Below are 18,058 nucleotides of genomic sequence, written 5' to 3'. Positions count from 1 at the left end.
GAAAAGATATGTATATGGCCAGAGTTGGACAAACACTTCCAATTAGGTAAAGGTCTTCCACTTTAAGATAAAGTTGAATTATTTCTTTTCCTAACTCAGAATTTGGATGTCTTTTCTTGGAGTTCCTATGAGGTTGTTGGGGTGGATCCAAGCTTCATCTATCATAGGCTCAATGTGGATCCCTCATATCCACCCAAGAAGCAAAAACCCCAAAAATTTGCTAAAGCACATGTTGAGGTAGTAAAGGAAGAGGTGGAGAAGTTAAAACTAGTTGGGGCTATAAAGGAGGTCATATATCTAGAATGGCTAGCAAATATCGTGTTGGTCAAGAAAAAAAAAGGGAAATAGAGGGTTTGCGTAGACTTCATTGATTTGAATAGAGCATGTCCAAAAGATCCTTCCTAGTGCTAAAGATTAATAAATTGGTTAATGCAACTTTTAGGTATCCACGTATGAGTTTTCTAGACACTTTCCAGGGTTGCCACTAAATTGCTTTGGTCCTCGAAGATCAAGAGAAGATTTTGTTTAGCTCCCCTAAGGGAAACTACCACTATACAATTATGCTATTTCGGTTGAAAAATGTTGGCTCAACTTATCAGCGGATGGTCACCTGAATGTTCAAATCAAAAATTGGGAAAACTATAGAGGCTTACATTTATGATATGGTTGTTAAGAGTAAGTTGCCGAACCAACACCTCTTAGATTTGGCCGAGATGTTTGGTGTCCTGAAAGAGCACAAGCTGCACCTTAACACTTCCAAATGTGCATTCGGGGTCGAATCTTGGAAATTCCTCAGATACATGATCACTAATAGAGGAATAGAGGTCAACCCGAATCCGATTACTACGATAAAGAGACTACATCCACTGAAGAACCCTAAAGAAGTTCAATGTGTCATAGGTATGACAGTAGTATTGAACAGGTTCATTTCTAAGTCAATAGATAGATGTTGACCCTTCTTTCAGGTCTAGAAAAAGTGGAAAGGCTTCTAGTGGATTGAAGAGTGTGACTGAGCTTTCTTTAGTTTAATGTCCTACTTATCTAGCCCATCGATCTTGTCCAGTCCCGAAGTGAGGGAAGACTTCTATATGTACCCCACTGTGTCTGTGTATGCAGTGAGTGTAGTGTTGATTAGATTACATGAAGGTATATAGAAGCCAGTCTAATACATAAGCAAGACGTTGTTGGATGCAAAAACTAGGTACGTGCCTTTAGAGAAAGCAACTTTGGCATTTGTACATTCAACCAAGGTACTTATTATTTTCAAGCTCACATAGTGTTTGTCTTAATTGAACATCCCCTACAAGCATTATTGAGAATGTCAGACTTCACGGGAAGGATAGCCAAGGCGAGAATGGCCTTAAGAGCCTTCGACATGAAGTATCGACTGAGGACCTCGGTCAAAGGTAAGTGCTAGTAAATTTTATTGCCGAGTAAGCCAGTTCTAGGGTGACATCATCTCTAGAGATAAAAGAATGGCAAGGTACTTAGAGATTGCAAGGTAGATGCAAAACCAGATCAAAAGTGTCAAAGTTACAAGAGTTTCTCGGGGGCAGAACAACCATGCTGACTTATTGGCAACACTGGCATCCTTAGTAGGGGGAACAATCTAGAGAATCATCTCTGTCGAGTCAGTTGACCTCCCTAGCATATTTCGCCATGAAGGTAATCACGTTTTAAGAATACAAGCCTCCCCTAGTTGGATAGATCCTATTGTGGCTTATATCTTGGATGGAAACCCTTTTAAAGATAAGAAAGAAGCTAAAAAGGTGAGAAGAAAGTCATCGAGGTACTGGTTATCAACCGAGAAGAAGCATTACAAATGCTTGTATGACAGACCATATATACTCTATGTCCATCCAGATGCTGTAAATTCTCTTCTTTATGAGCTCTATAAGGGGATATGCGGTAGTCGTACAAGAAGCCTCAACCCTCTGTCCCACCTGTGGTAGTTTGCCAAGTGGGGACTACATATCATCGGGCCATTCCCTAAAACCACGGGAGGAAAGAGATGGTTGTTGGTGGCTACTGGTTATTTTATTTAGTGGGTAGAGTTGAGCCCTTGGTGAATATATGAGACTCTAATGTCAAGAAGTTTATATGGAAGAATATCGTCACCAAATTTGGCATACCAGAGGCTCTCATATCGAATAACAGGCTCCAGTTTGACAACATGGTCTTTAGAAGGTGTAGTGAGTTAGGAATAAAAAACAAGCATTCAACACCAGCCTACCCTTAGAGCAATGGGCAAGCCGAGGCCACTAACAAAGATATTGTTAATGGACTAAAGAGGGTAGAAGAATCCAAAGGGAGATGGACCAAGGAGCTTCTGAATGTGCTATAAGCCTACCAAACTACTCCAAGAGGTTCTACAAATGAAACCCTTTTTTCCATGACAAATGGGACTAAGGCCATGATTCCTTTGGAAGTCGGCCTTCCCACCATAAGAACAGACAACTTAAACCAGGGAAACAATGATCAATTGATGGCTAAGCAGTTGGACCTGATTGAAGAAAATATAGAGAAAGCCTTATATGCTTGGTTGACTATTAGCATAACCTCTACTGAGGATATAAAAAAAAAAAAAAAAAAAAAAAAAAAAAAAAAAAAAAAACTTTAAGCCACGAGAATTCGTTCTTGGAGACCTAGTCCTTCGAAAGATAATAGGAAGTATCGGAGATTCGAACTAAGGAAAGTTGGGTCCGAACTGAGAAGACCCTTATAAGGTAGCCTTAGTAGCAAGAAAGAGAGCTTATCATTTATAAGACATGGATGAGAGGCCCATACCTCAGCCCTAGAATGTAAACAACTTAAGGAAGTGTTTTCATTAATATTATCAATGTAAATTATTTTTGAACTTGTCTCCTTGTCTTGGCTTAGATTATATGCATGTCAATAGGTCGTATGACTACCCATGTACTAACACTTTAGAATATATAATGCTCGATAGTATCAGACACAATTTTGTTCCATATTTACATTTGAATGCTATATCCTTTGTTCATGGTCCTTGCACAAAAGTATACTGTTACATTTAAAAAATAAATAAAAAAAATTCATCGGCACAAGACCTTATCTTTGCCTTGGACATGTTATGAACATAAGCTTTTCCTCAATCCAACCTCAGGGTTACCAACAAAGTGGAAATCTAACTATGATCTTATGAAAGGGGGCAGTCATTGGCAGAAGACCATGTCTTTTCCTTGAACATGTTACAAATAGAAGTTTTGCCTCAGTCTAACCTTAGGGTCACCAACAAAATGGAAATCTAACTAGAACCTTATCAAAGGGGGAGTTCATCGGCCAAAGGCCATGATATTTCTAGTTTTCCACAAACTGCAGAAATTCATGCAAGAGCAGAACAAAGGCCATTTTCCTTGGGCAACCGCTATGTGTCCCTTTGATCCATCGGTTTCTACACATCTATCTTTGACTTCCTCACTTACTACAACTTATATTGAGGCAGTAGTTCAACAGGTTTTATCTTAAGCTTCAATTGTCCTTTCTGTCACCTTAGGTAAACATTCTTGACCTTGTAACACTGCATACTATAACCACATGACTCTTGATGAATCACAATTCTCTGATAAGGCACCCTTGGCACATCCCATTTCTATTTATATTGCTGATGGAAATCTTATGCATATTAGTCATAGAGGAACAATCTCCTCCCCCAATTTATCCCTTAGTCACACTTTTCTTATTCCAAAGTTCTCCGTCAGTTTACTTTATGTTGGTCATCTTTGTGAATTAGGAGTAGATATTTTGTATAATAATCATGGTGTGAATGTCTAGGATCCTCGGACGAGTCAGGTGCTTACGAAAGGTTGTAAGGTTAGACGTATATTTAAGGTTCATGACTTGAAATTTCCGTCATAAGTTGTTTCTTCTGCTACTACTACTACCACCCTTTCACTTGATTTATGACATTCTAGTATTGGTTATGCATTCTTATCTTGTCTTCAATTATTAGCTTCTCAAGGTTATTTACGTTCTATTCATTCTCCAAAACTTGATTATACTTCCTGTCATTTTGGCAAACAAACAAAATTGTTCTTTAATAATAGTGACTTTTTTTTCTTATACACTTTTTAATCTTATACATTCTGATATTTGGGGTCCTATACCGATTCCCATTGAGCGGGGATCTCACTATTTTGTCATATCTGTCGACGATTTTTCAAGATATACCTGGATTTATCTGTTTCACAATAGGTTTGAACTTCTATCTATATACCAAATATTTCACAAAATGATTGAACACAATTCAATCACACCATTAAGACCTTTCAGTCAGATAATGCTTAAGAATATAGTAATAAATCTTTCCTCTCCTTCTTAGATAGCACTCCCTCACCAATCTTGTCCATATACCTCTTAACAAAATGATTGTGCAAAATGAAAACATCATCACATTCTTGATGTTGTCCGTACCCTTCTCATTTTTGCCTCTATTCTTGAGTGCGTTTGGGGTGAGGCTGTACTTACTGCTGTTTATATCATTAATCGTACCACTTCACCAACTACATACAACAAATCACCCTTCGAGCTCCTCTATGGTCAAACCCTTGACTACTCCCCTCTTCAGGTTTTTGGTTGTGCTTGTTTTGTCTCTCTTCTTCCTCATAAACGGACAAAGCTCTGGTCTCATGCCCTTCTCTGTTGCTTCCTTGGATATGGTGTATCCCAAAAGGTATTTCGTTGTTATGATCTAATAACTAATCGCCTTTGTGTCTCCTATGATGTTATGTTTTAGGAGCATCGACCTTTCATGAGTCTTTAGTAGTTTTCTATGTCCTTTTTTTCAAAATTATCCATTTTCATTGATCTTTTCCTCCCTATTTATCCGCAACTTGTGGAGGATTTTTCAACATAGGCTACTTCTCCAGATGATTCATCTGTAGTTTTGTCCCTGGCACATGGCCTGCCTATCCTAGATCCTATGGCACTACAATCTCCTTAGCCTCCTATTGGTCCATATCTTTGTCGCTCTACTCGAGTAAGCACTCCTCCTCCTTATCTCACTAATTATCACTACTTTTTTGCTCTTGTCACTCTCTATGAGCCTTACACCTATTGTGAGGCCCATAATGACCCTCTTTGGCATAAAGCGATATCCAATGAAATAGATGCCTTACACAAAAACCACACCTAAGATATAGTCGATTTGCCTTCTAGTTAGTTAGTAGTGGGTTCTAAGTGGGTTTGCAAGATCAAGACCAAGGCTGATGGATTTGTTGAATGATACAAGGCTTGCTTAGTTGCCAAGGGACTTCCTCAGGAATATGGCATTGATTATGAAGAAATGTTTGCTCTTGTTGTTCATCTTACATTTGTTAGTTGTCTCATTGCTATGGCCGCTATTCGTTGTTTGCCTTTCTATTAGATAGATATGAAGAATGTTTTCCTCAATGGAGACCTTTAGGAAGAAGTGTACATTAAACCAACCCTATCCATGTTCACTCAGGCTATTGAGTTTGTTGCATTCATCATGCTCTTCATGGCCTTAAGCAGCCTTCTCGAACTTCATTTTAAAAGCTTAACTCAGTGCTTGCTCAGCAAGGTTTCACTTCAAGTCCTCATGACATTTCTTTCTTCATTCATAGATCCTCTGCTAGTATTACCCTTATTCTCCTTTATGTTGATGATATGATTATTATTGGAAATGACTTTGCAGGGATTCGCTATTTTCAGCACTTCCTTTGTTAGCATTTTGAGATAAAAGATCTGGGCAATCTCAGCTATTTTCTTGGACTTGAGGTTACCTCATCCTCTGATAGATACTATCATTCGCAAGCTAAATAGCCTCTGATCTTCTTTCCAAAGCTGGTCTCACAGACAACAAGACCATCTCCACTCCATTAGAATTCAATGCCAAGCTCTCGACCTTGGATGGTGAACATCTATTGGATGCGACTCATTATCGTCAATTGGTTGGTAGTTTGATCTATCCCACAATCACTCACCTAGATATTTTAGATGCTATGAGTATTGTTAGTAAGTTCATGGATGACCCTCGCACTGTCCACTATACTACTATTCTTTGGTTTCTCCGGTACGTCAAAGACACACTTTATCATGGTCTTCATTACTCCTCTCGGTCTTCCCTTGAGCTTAATGCTTATTCAAATGCACATTGGATAGGTGATCCTATTGATCGATGCTCCATCACAGGTTTTTGCTTCTTGTAGGGTACTTCTCTTGTCTCATGGCATAGCAAGAAGCAGGACGTTGTTTCTCACACAGCAGAGAACCAAGTGCAAAACCACAAAACACAAGCATAGACTTGATTAGATCCACTTTAGTCCATGAAATAAACATAGATATTTAGAAAGACACATCACTCAAATATGGTAAATGGATCAAGTTGCAGCATTTAAGCATGAGAAACATTGGTGTGTGTGGTGTGCAAAAGTGAGTAGTGTGCAGGCACATCTAAGCACAATGTAGTCTATGAAAACCCCTGAAACACAAGTAACTGTCTTTAAGACAAATTACTACAAGCATGTAATGCATAGCACAACACAGGCGTGATGCATAACTCAGAAATGAGAGGCATACAACAAAACAAAAAAATATGTATATCAGGCATCATATTCTCAATGTCAATAAACTAAAAAAAACAAATCCAAACCATATTCGAACAACATGAATCTCAAATCTCAACAACAACTCAAAAATCAAGAAATCCAGGCTATAATCATAAAATACTTAGAGAAAATAAGAAAACCCATACCTTTCCTTGAGGATTGAAGTTGAGATGATGAAGAACAATGGAGGTTTTGTGAGAAACACGGTGAGTTTGAGAATGAAGAACGAACAAGACAATGAACAGTAAAAAATATTCGAGGGAAAACTGAAAGGTTTTAAAAATTGTCCTTAAAGCACAAAACACACGTTTTTCGTGACTGTACCAAGTCGTGTGCAAGTTGCCAAACACCTTAGAGACAAAATTTTGAAAAATTTGTCTTAATGTTTTTCGCAATTGGAAAGTCCACTTGCAAGAAAGTTGTGAAGGGAGCCACGAAAGTTTTTGAGTAAACCTCACGACTGGAGCTTCCACTCATGAACAAGTCACTAAACAGAGTTGCGAGAAATCTAAAAACCCAAAATTTTGGAAAATTTTCTATGCATTTTTCGCGACTAGGACTTTGACCCGCCAGTGAGTCGCAAAAACCTTTTATGTAAGCTCGTGACTGGGGGCATGCAACTGGGACTTTGACCCACCAGTGAGTCGCGAAAACCTTCTGTGTAAGCTCGTAACTGAGGGCACGCGACTGGCTTGACTTGCGACCAAGTCGCTAGAGCAGGGCAACATTGTTTTTGAAATTGAAACACTCAGAACAGGGCAACACTGAGTCATGAGTCCGAGTCACGAGCTAATTGTCTAGCTAGACTAGAAGATTTGTCCTATAATGCAACAGCTGGCGTGACCCTTCAACTTCCGTGCATGCTTCACACGTGCACCAGATTTGGCGACTTGCAAGCCCCGAGCCAGTCGCAAGATCCAGTCGCGAGGCCCTGCTAAGTACACACTCTTGAGCTTTTTCTTCACACTTTCTCACACACTACCCTTACATAATTTCCACCTAAATACAAGGTTTCTAAATGCTGAATTATAAACAAATTTGGCATGGAATAAAGCCAACAAGATGGTTGATTAAATTCAACCTTACAGACATGTAGGAAAAAAGACTTCGAGAAGTCTGTTAGTAGTTAGAACTTAAAGGGCTTAAATACATTAGGTATTTTAGGCTTGGAGAGTCTATTTGTATTCTTGTACTCCAACTCATTGACGAGTGGATCATTACTGTCTTGATAAGCTATGGAGAGATGTTTCAACTGAGTTCTTTGATTTTCCTTTTTGATAACACATTGGGTGTTATTTTTGTTTTGTGCCTACTTTCCTTAGCACCCTTTACTTAATTTCTTTGTTCTATTATGTTTATCCATGCAATTGTAAAGTGTTGGTTAATTAATTGGCTAATTACATAAATTTCACTTTAATTATGTTTAGCCTAAAATTAATTAAGCCATAACTAAAATTTGAGGGTTTAAAACATCACTTAGTATTTGGCCCGTGCACTTTCACTACCTATATATAAAAAAGAATTATATATCTTAGAACTTAAATACCAATAAGGTTTAAAAGACCATTGATGGGATGAAACCTTGGTTTTTTGGCTTTAAAAATCCTGTGACTCCTTTCTATTTATTCAATTTTCAAGTTTTCAAGTTTACCAAATCTTTACCTCCTCTCTTGTTAGTTCAGATAGCTTTTCTACACTTCGGCAATGCTCCATCAACTTCTTTGATGGCGGCGTACGTGTGTGGTAGGTCTATTTGATTGTTTAGTGAAATGTTAAAGTGGTATGTTTTTATTGGAGGGTATAAAGTGAGGGGTTTTGGAATGTATTCTCCTAAAGCACTAGCATTAGATGTGCTAAATGCAAAATTTTTAGCATTTAACACCATCAGAGCACTAGCATTAGTTGTATTAAATGCTCAAATTTTAGCATTTAGCACATCAAACACAAAAAATCATCCACATTAGAAGTGCCAAATGCCAGAACAAATTGGCACATACTATAGCGATGTTCTACTTTTAAAAGGGTGAGGCTAATTTGGTAAAAATTTAGATATTATTTTATTTCTTTTTATTTCTCTTTTGTCAACAAAGAAAGAACAAAAAAAAGAATGAAAATAAAATAAAGAAATAATATTTAAATAAAGTTGTAAAGGAATAAAAGATGTGATCTATGATGTATTGTAAGGTGGTGTGTTAGAGCATTGGCATCAGGTGTTCCAAATACCAAAAAATCTCCCATACATTCTAAATGCTAAAAATTATAGCATGGATGAATAGTACCATTCCAAATTTAGAACGGTATGGTAAAAAATTGTAATTTTTTTTGTTTTTTATTTGACTTTTCTCTCTTCTCTCTCACCTACTTCTCTCTCTCTCTCTCTCTCTCATCACAATCAACCTCTCTTCCTTTCACTCTCACCCAACCTCTCCTCTCTTTCTCTCTCACTCTCACTCACTCTCTACTTCTCCAATCACGCCATCAATCTCAATCTCTTCCTATTATTTTTCTAGGTTGTTGTTGTAGGTTTTTTATTTTTTTGGTGGTTGTGGGCTGATTTTGATGGGTTGTGGAGGCTGATTTTGGTGGCTTACGATGGTTGTTGGCTAATTGTGGTGGTTGTGGTTACGGTGTTAGGTGATGGTTAGTTGATTTTGGGTTTTGGTTACGGTGGTCGGTGGTAGTTGGTTAATTTTGAGTGAATTTGGGTACTGGTGGTGGTGGTGGTGGCTGCGTTTTTGGGCTGGGCTTGGCTGGCCGTGGGTGGTGGGTCGCATTGTAGCTTGTGGGTTTGCTGGGTTTATGTTTGCAACTTCGGGTTGGGTTGATTTTGGTGGTGTTTTGTATTTGGGTTGTTTTTTACGATTGTGGAGGTGTTTTGCTGGTGGTTATGGGTGGTGGTCACAATGTTTTTAAGTTGTGGTCATGGAGGCTTTAGTGATTGGGTTGTGGTTCAAAGTAGAGAGAGAGAGAGAGAGAGAGGTTTTGGGTTTAAAGAAATTTAATGATTTATTTATTTATATATATATTATTTTAATGTGTTGTAATGTACAATATTTACAAGTTTTCTCTCCTCTAGGGTAGGAGCGCTCCCTCTTATTCGTATACGAGGTTCTCCCTCAGTTCCTCTAAGGGTTTGATTTTTTCTTTGTTTCTTTTTCAGTGCCAACTACTCTTGAATCATGGAGGATGATGTGATTAGTATTTTGGAAAACATGAAACTGACCACTGACGAGGAAGAGGTTATCTCTATCTCGGATGAAGGACGGATAGCGAAGATTGAAAGTTATTCTCAGAGTTTGATGGGGAAGTTCCTCACATGTAGGTCTTTTAATAAAAGGGCTGCTCAAGGAACTATTAAACGTGCATGGGGCTTGGAAAATCGGGTATAGGTGGTAGACGTTGGGGCAAATCTTTTTCAGTTCAAGTTTGACTCACAGTTTGACATGAATAAGTTTCTAAAAGGAGGACCATGGACCTTTGACAATCAGGTGTTATTACTTGTCCGTTGGAAACCAAGGATGACTGCTGGTAACGTGAGGTTTGAGACGGCTTCCTTTTGGGTGCAAATTTGGGGGGGCTGTTTGACATGGTTTCTCCGTCAGTTGCCGAGGCAGTGGGTGAACGGATAGGTGTTGTAGAGGATGTAGAAAAGCGATGGAAACAGGACATCCCAAACTTCTTCATGCGTGAAGGTTGCTTTTCTGTTATCAAAACCTCTTCGAAAAGAGGCCTTTTTAGCAGGTTCGAATGGGTAGAAGTATTGGGTTATGTTTAAATATGAGCGACTACCTCTGTTTTGCCATTACTGCGGCTTGCTTGGGCATGACCTTCGACATTGTGCTCAATATTTTGGTGCAACTAAGAATGGTGAGGAGGCAGATTGTCAATATGGGGACTGGATGAAGGCAACTGGTAGTAGAGCACGGTCACCAAATAGTCGAGGACGGTATCAGGACGAAGCTAGACGTGCTACTGAGGGTGAGATGGTCCATTCACAGTAGGGGAGTGGTAAGGCACTGGATGAGGATGACGGCGGTGGCGGGGTCACAGGTGTTAGGGTTAGCATGACAACACTGGATGTTGGTATGGCCGGGAAACATGGGATTTTTCCAGAAATTTCACTGCCCAATCCCATGTTTTAGGGAGAGAAGATTACGGAGATCATGGAGATGGAAGGGATGGCTAGGCCTAGTATGGGGGTGATGATCAAAGCCCAAGTACGGATGGGCTTGGGGCTTTCACTGGGCCTATGAGCCAGCTTGACTTTAAGGGGCCTATGACTCAGTTTGATGCTCAAGGAACTAGGAAGCAGATTGAAGCTAGTGGGCCTCAAAGAGTGGAGAAACAAAGCAAATGGACAAGGCTTAGATGTACGGATTTTGGCCCTGTGGATTTATTCAAAGAAGGGGCAAAGACTATCTTGGGGAAGAGAGGCAGCCAGGGAATGCAGCAGGATATGCTTGACAAAGGTGATGAGCAGACAGAGAAGAAAGCTAAGTCTTGGGATGGTTCTGAAATAGTTGAAGCGGTGGGGGTGTCGCAACACCCTTGCCGAGAGCAATGAGTATTTTAAGCTGGAACTGCCAAGGGCTTGGGAACCTTTGGACAGTTCAAAGCCTTCACAAATTTATGAGGGAACAATCTCCTGATGTTTCTTAGTGGAAACAAGGTTGGATCGAAGTGGTTTTGAGAAGTATTGTGGTGACGTGCCTTTTAAAAATAAGTTGATAGTGAAAAAGCCAAATTCGGGTGGAGGGTTGGCCTTGATGTGGAAGGAGGAAGTGAATTTGGACGTGGTTAATTTTACTGACAATCATATTTTGGCTAAGGTGGTGGAATTTGATGGTTTTGTGTGGCATCTGACTGGATTTTATGGGTGGCCTGAGGCGAATGAAAAGAGGAAGTCGTGGGCACTTTTATCTCATTTAAAGATTATTGTTGAGGGTCCTTGGTGTTGCATTGGGGATTTCAATGCGATACTTCATGCCTCGGAGAAACAGAGTGTCAATGCACCTTACTTTAATCAGATGGAGGATTTTCAAGTTGCTTTGGAAAATTGTGAGTTGAAAGATTTGGGTTTTACTAGGTATAAGTTCACTTGGACAAACAAACAGCCAGGTTCAGCTCATACAAAGCAAAGGTTGGATAGAGCTACGACTAATGAAGGTTGGACTGAAAAGTTTCCTGCAAGCTTGGTTTCCCATTTATTCAGCCATGATTCTGATCACATTTCTATTTTGTTAACAACCATGAATAATAGGCGGCTAAGGGGTAGGGGGACTAGTGGTTTCAAGTTTGAGGAGTGCTGGTTGATGTGTGATGATTATGAGGAGGCCATGTTGGAGGCATGGACAAAAGGAGGGCATGGTAGCTTGGGTTTGAGGGACCAAATCCAAAGTTGTGGGGCTGATTTGTATGCATGGGGTTCTTCTAAAACTAAACCTGAAACAGAGGAGATTAAAAGATTACAGATGAAGCTGGAACTTTTGAATGCTAGTGAGATGACTGAGGAAAGCAGGAATGAATTTCTTTTGCTGAGTAAACAGTTGGATGATTTATTGCTAAAGCAAGAGGTTTTTTGGCGTCAAAGATCCAGGGTGTCATGGTTAAAGTATGGAGATAGGACTACTAAATTTTTTCACTCCAAGGCTTCCCAAAGAAGGCGTAGGAACTTTATTGAGGGAATCAAGAATGCTGATGGGGATTGGGTGGAAGAGGTGGGTGAGGTAGCGGAGGTAGCTTCTAATTATTTCATGAATATTTTTAAAGTGACAGAATGGAGGAATGCCTTGATGCAATTCACTTAAGGCTGTCTGCTGATATGTTGGAGGTGCTATCCAGGCCGTATAGTAGTGAGGAAGTTAGAACAGCATTGTTCCAGATGGGACCAACAAAGGCTCCTGGACCTGATGGTATGAATACCCTTTTCTATCAAAAATTTTGGCATATTGTTGGTACTGGGGTGATTGAGACTGTGTTAGATTTTTTACATACTGGTCATATGGTGCTTGATATTAACTATACTTATATAGTTTTAATTCCTAAAGTTAAGAAACCGGAGAAAATGGCAGATTTCAGACCTATTAGCCTATGCAACGTGATATATAAAATTATTTCTAAAGTTTTGGCGAACAGGTTGAAACTGATATTGCCACAGTTAATTTCCCCTACCCAGCGTGCTTTTGTACCTGGACGCCTTATCGCTGATAATGTGCTAGTTGCCTATGAGACATTGCATGCCATGCATATTCGAAAGAAGGGAAAGAAGGCGGCTTTAGCTCTTAAACTGGATGTAAGTAAGGCCTATGATAGGGTGGAGTGGGGCTTCCTTAAAGGCATGATGCTTAAACTGGGGTTTTCGAAGATTTGGGTAGATAGGGTCATGAGTTGTGTCTCTACACCCTCCTTTTCTGTCCGAATAAATGGGAAAGCTTATGGGAATATCACTCCTTCTAGGGGTATTCGTCAAGGAGATCCTCTGTCCCCTTATCTGTTTTTGATATGTGTTGAAGGTTTTACTTCGCTCCTTGCTAGAGAAGAGTTTGAAGGGCGACTACATGGGGTGGCTTTATGTCGAAATGCACCATCTATTTCTAATTTTCTCTTTGCTGATGATTCTTTGATTTTTTGTCAAGCTAATAAAGATGAAGTGCAGGTGATTTTTGATACCCTACGTATGCTGAAGCTTCGAGCCAATGCATAAATCTTGAGAAGTCTTCTGCTTATTTCAGTAGTAATGTGTCTGTGGAGCAGAAAGCATGGATAATTGACAAATTAAAGGTTAAGGAAGCGGAGAGGTTTGATAATTATTTGGGGCTGCCTACTTTGATAGGACGAAGAAAATATGAGACTTTTGCTTTCCTGAAGGAAAGGGTTTGGAGAAAATTGCAGGGTTGGAAGGGGAAATTGCTTTCTAAGGCTGGCAAGGAAGTTCTTATAAAAGCAGTGGCTCAATCCATCCCCACATATACAGTAAGGGTTTTTCAGTTGCCGGGGAAATTATGTGATGAGTTGGATTCTATGTGTGCTAGATTTTGGTGGGGCCAAGTTGGGGAGGAAAGGAAAATACATTGGAAAAATTGGAGTTTTTTAATGCTGCCAAAGAAAGAGGGCAGAATGGGCTTTAGAGATTTAAGATCATTTAATTTAGCCATGTTAGCAAAATAGGGTTGGAGGTTGTTACAGGATAAAGGCTCTTTGTTATACAGTTGTTTTAAAGCCAAATATTTCCTGCGGTGTGATTTTCTTGAAGCTACGGATTGCCAAAATAGTTCCTACGTATGGAAAAGTTTGTTAGCGGCTCAACCAATCTTGAAGAAAGGGTGCTTTTGGAGAGTAGGAAATGGGGCTTCAATTCGTGTGCTTAAGGATGCTGGCTGCCAAACCATCCAACAAAAAAAATACTGTTTCAACCGGAGGAGGAAATTTGGGAATGGAGAGTCTCTGATTTAGTTGACTGGCAGAATCATTAGTGGGATAGAGGAAGAATTATGGCCATGTTTCACCAGTTTGATGCGGACGCTATACTTCAAGTCCCTTTGAGTAGGCGGGTTGTTCAGGATGTGCTTGTATGGTCTTTTGCAAAAAAAGGCAGATATACAGTCCGGTTTGGGTATTTTGTGGCAAAGCAATTAAGGAAGGATGAGTTAAATGATGGAGAGTCTTCAGAGCATAAAGCATTTAGGTCCCTTTGGTCACGTCTATGGAAAGCAGCTGTTCCAAGCAAGATAAAGATTTTTTCATGGAGGGCTTGTCTTAATATTCTACCCACACAAGATAATCTTATTCGAAGAAGGGTGATGGAGAGTGCACGTTGTTGTCTCTGTTAACAAGAGACTGAATTGGTTCTGCATGTTCTCTGGAGTTGTGGGGTAGCGCAAGATGTTTGGGCTGGGAGCTTAGGTAGACTTCAAAAATCTTGTGTACTGCATAGAATGATTTTTTGCAGCTGGTCATAGGTCTTATGGTGAAGCTTTTTGCGGAGGAATGGAATCTGTTCTAGATTATTTGTTGGCAGATATGGCATCAGAGGAACACGGTCATTCATGGAGGTGTATTCCAGCATCCTTCAAGATTGGCCCAACGTGCAGTTGACTATTTGAAGGAATATACAATTGCACAAGATTCTCTTAGTGTGCCTAATCCGAATCATGTTCCAGTATAGCAGACATGGCAACCTCCACCGGAAACGTTATTCAAGCTGAACTTCGACGGTGCTTGTTTTGATGATGGTGCTACATCGGGTTATAGGGCAGTGATTAGGAATGAAAGGGGTGAAGTCATGGTTGCTTTAGTGGTGTGGGGAGGTGTTTGCATGACAGTAAGGAGGTGGAAGTGATGGCGTGCCGTAAAGCGCTTGAGTTTGCCACTGATGCGGGCTTCACGGAGATAATACTGGAAGGCGATAATGCTATGGTGATGAAGGTGATTTCTCAAGCCCAACCAGACCTATCACGACTTGGTTTAATTTATGAAGACATCTGGTGCTTGGCTGCGGGTTTCAAGTCCATTTCATATAATTGTATTAGGCGTAGTGCAAATAGTGTTGCTTATACTTTGGCTAGGTTTGCTAGATTACTTGATAATGAAATTGTTTGGTTGGAGGAGGATCCTTCGCCAGCTATGGATGCTTTGTATTTGGATTCTAGTTTTCTAAATTAATGATATTGGTTGGTTTCGGCTTCCAAAAAAAAAAACAAAAAGTGTTGTAATGTTAAAATAGAATGTTTAATGTAAAGTGTATTGTAAAATATATGGTAAAATAAATAAAGTAGGTTTTAGTATATTACAATAACATTTATTTTTAGCATGGCACAGCTAATGCTAGGTCTTAAAATAGATAAAGTAATTTTTTAATGTGTCAAGATAACATTTTTTTTAGCACAATTAATGCTAGTGTTCTAAATACCAAAATTTAATTAGATGTGCTCATTTTTTTTTTTTTTTTAAGCACATAGCTACAGTGTGCATTGTAGCTATGTACTATATTTTTTTAAATAATTTTTCTCTCCTCTTTCATATATCTCTTGCCTGTCTTTTCTCTCTCTTGTGGGGATTTAATTTTTTTGTTTTTTAGTAAATGGTGGGTGTTATTTTAGATTATTTTAATAGATGATGTGTTAAAGTAAAAGACGAGATATAAAATGTAATATTAATTGTTATATTAAAATAGATAAATTAATTTTATTAAAATAACTTTTTTTTTAACAAAATTATGGCACTAACCTGGATATAGATATCAAAAACACGTCTCCCAAGACTTCCATTAATTGTGGTTGGGTTTAGAGCAGCTATTTCAGCAAAATGGAGAGTAACACTGTAGTTGCCATTCTTAAGCCCCAAACCATAGTATCTTAATGATGAAGGGGAGAGCCGAGTTGTCTGGTACAACTGTGAGTCTAAAGTATTTGTGATTTCAGAATCACTTAAACTTTTGTACCGATATGGATTTTTGTCGAGCCTTCTCACCTCAAAATATCCAACAGTGCTAACTGCCCACTTCTTTGATTCAGTCACATAATATGTAGCTGCATCAAATGCTGCATCGTCCGCCTCATACACAACCCCTGTAGATGATGTAATCTGAGGACCACCACAGTCAATTGCAAACTCAGAATCTGAAACACATACATGAGAAGCACTTGTTGGTTTGTAGGCTAATAAAATTAATGAGTTTGCATCATGTGTTTTCCATTGTGTTCAAAAGTAAGTTGTGCATTTCAACTCTGTACATGCGTGTAGAAACCTAAATCAAGTCTAGTAGTCTATTAATAAGAAATAAAATGTAAGTTATATAATAGTTCAATTCGATTTTAAGTTGAACATTTCACTTACTAGCTAAGGGCAAAAGAATGACACATTCAAACTAGAGAACTACATCCTCTCTCTCAATGATCACCAGTGAAGGCTTCGTGGCAGTTCATTTATTTTCTGTTTCTCGGATTCGTAGATACTAGTGATAAATAATTTGTAAGTAGCCTTCAGAAAGATAGATCCTATTTTCCAGACTATCAATATTTGGTTAACATTTGAAATTCGATCACTAATTAAAACCTTCTCCTCATTTGGCCTCAATATATACCAACTAATGCTATCCAATCTTGCAATTAGGGGTAAGTTTTTAAATGTACTTACAAATTCCAGAGCCTCGATTGCAAGGAAAGCTCCGTTGAAGACAATTCAATCCTGAATAGAAAGCACTAAAAGCAGACGAGAAATGCACAATAGTTATTCAAGCAGCTATATATGATTGATACAATTGTTTATATTGGGATTAAGATTTCATGATTGGTGATATGCAAATAAACATTGTCGTAATCATAATACTACCCCATGATTGGTCCATGATAAACGAATGTTTAAAACTTTAAATGACTAATGAGAAATGGTTGTCTACTGCAAAATAGTAAGTGCAATCACAAAGAATACCGGATATAGAATTTAAGGAGTGTATTATCAACCAAAATCCACTATAAAAATTATGAACTACAACCCAAAATTACTAACAAAAATCAAACTTAAAATTCTTAACAGAAATCAAACTTAAAATTCTAACAAAGAAAAACAAATCGAAATCTTCTCACAAACACAAAACTTAACCCAAATCCCAATACACCCAAAACAAACTCTCCATACTAACTTACAAACTTGACACTCCAATGTAATTGATGCAGGACAGAATATGACGGATAGTTTTTATCGTTTGTTAATTTCTGAATTTTTATGTAAAGTTTGTTACTTTTGCTTAGGAATTTTTATGTAATGTTCGTTTGTTAGATTTTATCGTTAGTTTAGGAATATTTTGACTCGCAAAATAAGTTTTCTAGAGCCTTTAAATAGGCGTGCAATAATTAAAATGAAAATGAACTTCAGAACATCAAAACTATTCTCTAGAGTTTTTCTCTCTCTGGTGGATTCCAAGTTTTCCTAGTGAATTCAAGGCTTCCCCTCATAGATTTAAGGATTTCATTGAGATAAAATGAGATCTAGCCCTTTCATGTTTCCATTAATTTCTTAGTATCCTGATATCTAAAACTTATTATGATTCTGTTCTGCATCAATTGGTATAAGAACTTTTCATCGACTTGGTATGGCAAAAACTATCAGGGCGAGTGAAACTACTGTGTTGAAGAAGAGCGAGGGGTACAGGCCCTTTGGGATGCACTCTGGGCTCATCAGCAAAGTACAAAATGCAGGTTACAAGAGATTCATGACATCAAGACCATGGAAGTAATCTCATCAAAGATTGTTCTCATGATCTCCGGCCGGCTGGGGAGGGGCTTGCTATCGTGGTCAATCAACAAAAACTTTCATAATTTCAACGATATTCAATACTTTGATGACACATCATACAAAGAAGACTTCATAGATTGGATCTTGGATCTTAAAGATTATTTTGCTTATGCAAAGATTTCTGAATATTTCAAGGTGCAGTTTGTATCAAGAAAACTCGAGTAATGCAAAAGATT

The 18,058-nt window shown here is 38.6% G+C and overlaps 1 protein-coding gene across 5 annotated transcripts in view; it reads right to left on the bottom strand.

The window, feature by feature from the left end:
* The window catches only part of LOC126720673 (probable LRR receptor-like serine/threonine-protein kinase At1g56140), a 96,446-nt gene that overhangs the window by 26,957 nt on the left and 51,431 nt on the right, over window positions 1–18,058 (bottom strand). For all 5 annotated transcript variants that reach the window (XM_050423416.1, XM_050423417.1, XM_050423419.1 and 2 more), the window contains 2 exons: window positions 16,725–16,789; window positions 15,816–16,207 (listed from right to left, as the gene is read on the bottom strand). In XM_050423416.1, coding sequence (XP_050279373.1) covers window positions 15,816–16,207; window positions 16,725–16,789 — 457 coding nt within the window. The remainder of the gene's footprint in view (window positions 1–15,815; window positions 16,208–16,724; window positions 16,790–18,058) is intronic.

Source organism: Quercus robur, chromosome 4, assembly GCF_932294415.1.
Source record: "Quercus robur chromosome 4, dhQueRobu3.1, whole genome shotgun sequence".
Lineage (NCBI taxonomy): Eukaryota > Viridiplantae > Streptophyta > Magnoliopsida > Fagales > Fagaceae > Quercus > Quercus robur.
This window is presented reverse-complemented; position numbering and strand designations above follow the sequence as displayed.